The sequence below is a fragment of the Bos javanicus genome, chromosome 8 (genome assembly GCF_032452875.1).
Source record: "Bos javanicus breed banteng chromosome 8, ARS-OSU_banteng_1.0, whole genome shotgun sequence".
Classification (NCBI taxonomy): domain Eukaryota; kingdom Metazoa; phylum Chordata; class Mammalia; order Artiodactyla; family Bovidae; genus Bos; species Bos javanicus.
In genome coordinates, this window is record NC_083875.1 from 71,461,505 (window position 1) to 71,468,739 (window position 7,235).

The following is a 7,235-nucleotide window of genomic DNA, read 5'->3' on the forward strand; positions in this document are numbered from 1 at the left end:
TAGTTGCTAAGCTGTGTCCAACTCTTTTGCAACCCCATGGACCGTAGCCCCCCAGGCTCCTCTGTCCATGGGATTTCCCAGGCAAGAATACTGGAGTGGGTTGCCATTTCCTCCTGCAGAGGATCCTCCCAACCCAGGGATCAAATCCACATCTCCTGCATTGGCAGGTGGATTCTTTACCAGTGAGCCATCAGGAAAGCCTGTAACGGAGGGTAGAACATTTATAAAAGAATGATCATCCTCTGCTATTCACTAAGCTACTAATTTCCATTATTTACTCTCCATAGATTAGTCAGGCAGGCAGGTGGGAGAACATGGTAACAAGAAAAACTCAGTAGCATGCAGTCTTTAGGAAGCAGAAAATCACACACAGATATGTCTAAAAATGACACCGTACTTTATTATTTTAAAAACACTCAGGTGTTACAAAAAATACATAGAAAAATAAAGTTTGCGGTATTTGGCTAAACTTCGATTCACAGATTTGTGTATTAAGATTGGAGCAGAGTCCATTATACACATGGAGAACCTAAACCGATTTATTAAATAGGATAGACACAGGTCTGGGTCCGGGGTGCACCCCCCAGTGTACCAATCAGGAATAGATATATTAGCTCTTCAAATGTTGTTCTACTAGTTTGGCTATGGCTGAGTGACTATGGGGGAAAAACAAGATGGATTCACCAAAACAAATCATTCTAAACAAAGACTTTTTTTTTTCCTTTTTGCAATACAATGTATATCACAGTAAAATGTTTAACACTTGCAGGTTTGGGGGCTGAAATAATTCAATGCAGAGGGAGGCAGAGAAAGGGTCCTGACCAGAGAGTGAGCACTGAACGCTTAAGACATGTAAGTAGGAGAAAGCCCTGCCTCTGTGCCTCCATTTCTGTGCAGGCAACACATGGCACTGGACAGTATTTCAATGTGGAGCTCAAACAACAGAAAATGAGGTGAAATGAGCCAACCTTCTATCAACTTTGGCAGTTTTGCCACAAACAGTAAATTGGACTTTTTTAAAAGGAGGAAATTGAAAAGTTTTTCACTGAACAGAATTAAGTAGCAGGATCAAGAGATTTCCAGGGCTTGGGATACCTCATTAGTAACTGGCTTTTTTTTTTTCATGCTGATGTCTCCCCTCTCCCAGGTCACCTGAGATAACAGAATAAAAACAGAAGCATGGCCAGAGTTTTCCTGTGCCCTCTTCTCATTCTCTCTGAGGTCACCAGGTAACTCACTTGGGGGGAACCTCCACTTTTTTGATAAGCATTAAACACAGTTCCTGAAACATCTGGACAGTTTCATTGGCTTGGTGATGGAAGCCACTATGATGTGTTCTGAAAATGGTTTCCTTTTTTTCTTAGCCTCTTCCAGCAAAGTGCCAGTCAGCCCCATCAGCCTGCTCATGGGTGGGGCTTCCTAAGGTCCACGCCCCCTTCCTTCACACCCCGCCCCTCATCCCTGGATTCCCACCAGACAGCTCCATGGCACCTGACCCTTCACTCTGCTGTGTTCTTCCTTACGGTGTGAAAGCTCACTACCTTTTACCTCCTTTGCCTGCAGGGATCCCAGAGGGTTTTGACTTTGAACTGTAACAACAGAGCCACCAGAAAGTCCTATAAAAGCAGCAGTGACCTTCTGAAACTGTCATGTCTTTAAATAGATTTGGTATTTAATGCTGTATATTTTTAAAGAAAAGACATAAGAATTGTTAGGGTTTTTTTTAACATGCATGTCTTTTAGCCAATTCAGAATCTGCTCCCCCACTACTTTTCTTTTTTTAAACCCAAGAAGAGATAAAGCTTTGGTGGGGGGTGGGGGAGACAAGATCTCAAGGCTATATAAGCAAGGTGTATGTTAGGTGCAGTCATAAAAGTCTGGACTGAAAAGAAGTGCTTCAGTGGGTGACTGCCATGGAAAAGGAACAAAAAATAAGAGGAGGAGGAAGGAAGGAACTTAAAGAATTATGTGATCTGTCACACTGTAGTATGAATTACAGCCCAAAAACTCCAGGAACCTTCTTATTCTAAATTCTCAGGCCCAGAGCAAAAGGTCCAGAAGAGGATTTTTTTTTTTTTTTTCACCTTTTGCTAAGGACTCTTCCTTAGATCACTGTCTTGGATATGCAGAGATTCTCCTGGCCTGGGCTCACCTCCCGCAATAGAGTTTGGTTTATACAGCTTGTCTTAAGGCCACAGTGAGTGCTTCTTGTTCTACACGGGCCACTCTGTAAATACTTAAGTTGGCATATTATTTTAAAAGGAATAATCAGAAGCTTCTATTTTCGTCTCCTCCTTCCCATCTCCATATCCTGTGCCAACTTGTGCTGGGCACGAAAGGTTTCTCTGTGAGGTCCTCTGTTTCTGTCTGTCCCAGAGACAAAGAGAAACCTTGGTTGTAGTCCAAGGCCAATGAGAGGCTTTTGACCTTCAGTTTATTTCAGTAGGTGACATCCTGAGCCGTCCTCCCCCTCCCCCTTCAGGTGACCTCTTTCCGAGTGGATGCTCAGTTACACAAGAGGATGGAGTTGGAGGAACAGAATCCTCAGAAGTGATGTGGACAGATCCTGAAAAGTCACCCAAGTGCCAGAAAGAACACTTGGCTCTATCCCTCCCTACTTCAAGCAGGGGTCTAAAAGCAAAAACAATCCCCCCTTCTATGTTGGGGGAACAATTTGGATATGAAATCATTCCCTGTCCCACATCTTTCATTGGCCCACCAGTGAAGAATCTGGGATTTCCACACAAACCTCCATGTGTTCTGGTCTGTCTGTCTCTCACTGCCCAGCCCTTCCTGACCCCGGGGCCCTTCCATCTTCCAGAGGGGCCACCTAGAGAAGACAGTTCTTGATCTACTGTGGATGTCAGAGCTGGTGTTACCAGAAAGCTGGACTCCAGCCACCCAGGCAGTAAACGTAGGGGTAGTAAGGGTAGGTATTGTGCACAGAGATGAGGGAGCCCTGTGAGAAGCCCTCCTCTTTGAGAGCTGGCAAGGAAGAGTGCTTCTCCAGGTTGCCCAGGTCCGAGGTGAGCTGCTTCCGCTTGGTCTTATAGCGTCTGTTCTGGAACCATATTTTCACTTGGGTCTCCGTGAGCTTGAGGTTCTTGGCCAGGTGAGCCCTTTCGGGGGCAGACAGATACTTCTGATGGCTGAACTTCCTCTCCAACTCAATGACCTGAGTGTGAGAGAAGGCAGCCCGGGAGCGCTTCTGAGGCTGTTTGGTGGCTGGGGGTAGGCTCTGTAAGGCGCTGGGAGGGTTTTCACAGTCCAGCAGATAAGTTTCTAAGTGCCCATCTGGAAAGGAGAGGGGAGAAGCAGGGAGGGGAAGGAAAACGTTACATGGTAGCAGCAAAGAGAACAGAATTCTATCTACCCTCATCTCTTCTGAGTGAACAAACAGCCCACTGTCAGTTTGGATACATTGCACTAAGGAACTCCTTAGTTCTTATGACCAACCTAGACAGCATATTCGGAGAAGGCAATGGCACCCCACTCCAGTACTCTTGCCTGGAAAATCCCATGCATGGAGGAGCCTGGTAGGCTGCAGTCCAGGGGTCGCTACAAGTCGGACAAGACTGAGCGACTTCACCTTCACTTTTCACTTTCATGCACTGGAGAAGGAAATGGCAACCCACTCCAGTGTTCTTGCCTGGAGAATCCCAGGGACCGGGGAGCCTGGTGGGCTGCCGTCTATGGGGTCACAGAGAGTCGGACACAACTGAAGTGACTTAGCATAGCATAGACAGCATATTAAAAAGCAGGGACATTACTTTGTCAACACAGATCTGTCTAGTCAAGGCTATGGTTTTTCCAGTGGTCATGTATGGATGTGAGAGTTGGACTGTGAAGAAAGCTGAGTGCCGAAGAATTGATGCTTTTGAACTGTGGTGTTGGAGAAAACTCTTGAGAGTCCCTTGGACTGCAAGGAGACCCAACCAGTCCATCCTAAAGGAAATCAGTCCTGGGTGTTCATTGGAAGGACTGATGTTGAAGCTGAAACTCCAGTATTTTGGCCACCTGATGTGAAGAGCTGACTCACTGGAAAAGACCCTGATGTTGGGAAAGATTGAAGGCAGGAGAAGGGGATGACAGAGGATGAGATGGTTGGATGGATGGCATCACCAACTCAATGGACATGAGTTTGCGTAAACTCCAGGAGTTGGTGATGGACAGGGAGGCCTGGCATGCTGCAGTTCACGGTGTCGCAAAGAGTCGGACACAACTGAGCAACTGAACTGAACTGAAGAGTTCTAACTCCTAAGAACTGCTTAGGAGTAAGGAACTCCCTGAGTGGGGCTGCTGGCCAGTCATGTAGATTACGTGTTAATTTCTTAATAGTCATCAGGTCTGCAAAGTAGGAGAGGCTAGTGCTAGAACTTTCTGCCCTATTGCCCTGTAGAGTTAAATAGGGATTCTGTATCTGTCTGGAGGAATGGGAGATGGGAGGCAAGAAAGACTGAGAAATAAGATATCAGTAAAGTGGGGCCCCCAAGGCATCCAGAGGGTCATCCAGAGTTAACATTTGGGTGACATGAGAGGGCTAGTGTGGTAGGAGAGTTCATTCTCTGGGTTTAATCCCCTTTTGCTTCCCTTGTGGTTCACCTGGTTAAAGAATCCGCCTGCAATGTGGGAGACCTGGATTCAATCCCTGGGTTGGGAAGATCCCCTGGAGAAGGGAAAGGCTATCCACTCAAGTATTCTGGCCTGGAGAATTCCATGGACTGTATAGTCCATGGGGTCACAAAGAGTTGGACACAACTGATTGACTTTCACTTCACTTTCCCTCAATAAACTGTTTCTTTCTCTCTCGCTCTGCAGTCATGTCTGAACTCTTTGCAACCCCACAGACTGTAGTCAGGCTCCTCTGTCCAATGGGATTTTCAGTGAGCCCCTGCCATACCTCATAGGAAAGGTGCCTATTGTATGGTGAGGGTGGATACCTAGACTTATCGTGGTGATTACCTTGTAGTGTATACAAAGATCAAATTATTATGTTGTACATCTGAAACTCATAACATATTATGTTCCAATTTTACCTCAGTTAAAAAACTGATAGAAAAAAAAAAAAGTCTACTCTAAATGTTCCCATGAAGTTATATATATAATATATATAGCTCCTGGAGACCAGAGGGGCTCCTTGACTTGCTAGTCTGTTTTTTTTTTTTTTTTTTGGCGGGGGTAGGGGGCTTAGTTGGACCATTTTTTAAGTCTTCATTGGAATTGTTACAATATTGTTTCTGTTTTCTGTTTTGGTTTTTTGACTGTGATCTTAGCCCCTCTACCAGGGATGGAACCTGTACCCCCTGCGTTGGAAGGTGAACTCTTAACTGGACCCCCAGGGAAGTCCCCAAGACTTATTGTGTTTTATTGCCCATGGGACTGGGAAGCAAAGGGCATCTTTGCTGATCAAACCCTGACTTATTAATATTAATATATTATTTATCAATAACTTGTTATATGTTAGTTATTGTGATTGCCAAGAGGTAACTGGGGCTGGCGAGGATTAAGGGTTGAGAGGTGGCTGGGATTGGTTTCGGGTTTTCATCTGGGACTGGAGCGTGGTGGGCGCTGTGTGCGTGCTCGCCTTTGAGCTCTGGGCACCAAGAACCCGCTGCGCAGGGCACCTTGAAGGGTGAATCAAGTCCATGTCTAAATCCTGAGCAGCCCTGATGCCGGGGCTCAGGGTTAAGCTCCGAGGCTTGCCCGTGGCGGAGGCCGTGAAGTCCCTTCGCCTGTCGCCGCGGGGCCCCGCAACCCTGCCGCCGGAGCTCCAGGAGGTCCGCCTAGCACCCGCCCTCACGCGGTTGCAGCCTGTGGGCCTGCCCATTCTTCCTGGGGGACCCAGCCCGGCCCGGCCAGGTCTCTCCAGCCTCGCCGGCTTACCTGGCTCGGTCTCCACCGGCTTCTCGGCCTCCTCGCTACCGGCGCGGGGCTGGTCGCTCTGCTGGTCCTCCGGCGCCCGGGCGCAGCCTCTTCTTCCCTCGGGCTCCGGCTTTGGGTCTCGCCTCGGGTACTGCTGACGCGAAGGCTGCGGCTGTGGGCTGCCCGCGTGACCTCCGCGCCGGTCAGCGCCGTCCCGAAGGATGTCCTGGATGAGGAAGGAGGTGAGCGGCTTGGTCTGGGTGGGCGGCACAGCCGGGGGGCTGCAGCCCGCGGCCCCCGCGTTCCCCAACTGTGGCTCGGGAGTCCGGAGCATCCCGGCGTCTTGGCCCCGGCGCCCGCCCTCAGGCCCCAGAAGCAGCGCCCAAGCTGCGCCCGCCGCTCCCGCACCACTTTCACTTTCCGCGGCCCCGCGCACTTATAGCCCTTGGGGCGCGCCGCGCCGCCTTCCCATTGGCCGCGCGCCCGAACCGCGCAGCTGATTGGCCGCCCGGCGCTCCAGGTGAACGAAAAGGGAAGTCCCTCGCACGGTCTCGGTCCAGTCTTTACCATAAAGGATTTCTTTCACAAGTTCCTTCTTCAGGATCCTGGCTCGTTTTACCAGGCTGGGAGAGAAAAGCAAAGCGGATCTCCTTTGCTCCAACACACAATATGTTTAGCTGCTTCTGGGGAATCATGATGCAGAAGAGAAATACTCTATTTAGCTCTTGGTGCTGCTGCTGCTAAGTTGCTTCAGTCGTGTCCGACTCTGTGCGACCCCATAGACGGCAGCCCACCAGGCTCCGCCGTCCCTGGGATTCTCCAGGCAAGAACACTGGAGTGGGTTGCCATTTCCTTAGCTCTTAGAGATTGTTAAAGTGCCTTTACCTGCGTGCATAGTCGTGCAGTCGTGTCCGACCCTTTGTGAACCCATGGACTGCAGCCACCCCCCAGGCTCCTCTGTCCACGGGGATTCTCCAGGGAAGAATGCTGGAGTGGGTTGCCATGCCCTCTTCCAGGGAATCTTCCCAACCCAGGGATGCAGCCCAGGTCTCCCGCATTGCAGGCGGAATCTTTACCATCTGAGCCACCAGGGAAGCCCAAGAATACTGGAGTGAGTAGCCTATCCCTTCTGCAGGGAATCTTCTCCACCTAGGAATCGAACCAGAGTCTCTTGCATTGCAGGAGGATTCTTCAGCTGAGCTACCAGGGAAGTCCAAAGTGCCTTTACTCACAAAGAAGTAGGTGGGGCAGTTTCCTTCATCCCACCTTACAGCTGAGAATTCTGGGTGCCCGTCGACAAGGAGACATCTACTAAATCTAAGACTGTCAAAGAGACGTGACAGCTAAGTGCAGGACCTGACCCTGGCTGGATT

The 7,235-nt window shown here is 49.3% G+C and overlaps 1 protein-coding gene across 1 annotated transcript; it reads right to left on the bottom strand.

Moving 5' to 3' along the window:
• Positions 1-374: 374 nt before the first annotated feature.
• On the bottom strand, positions 375-6,392 carry NKX3-1 (NK3 homeobox 1). The gene is made up of 2 exons (XM_061425857.1): positions 5,884-6,392; positions 375-3,282 (listed from the first exon to the last, which is right to left on the bottom strand). The coding sequence occupies exons 1-2, from the start codon at positions 6,194-6,196 to the stop codon at positions 2,876-2,878; spliced, it is 720 nt and encodes a 239-aa protein (XP_061281841.1). The 5' UTR covers positions 6,197-6,392; the 3' UTR covers positions 375-2,875.
• Between the last annotated feature and the right edge of the window lie 843 nt (positions 6,393-7,235).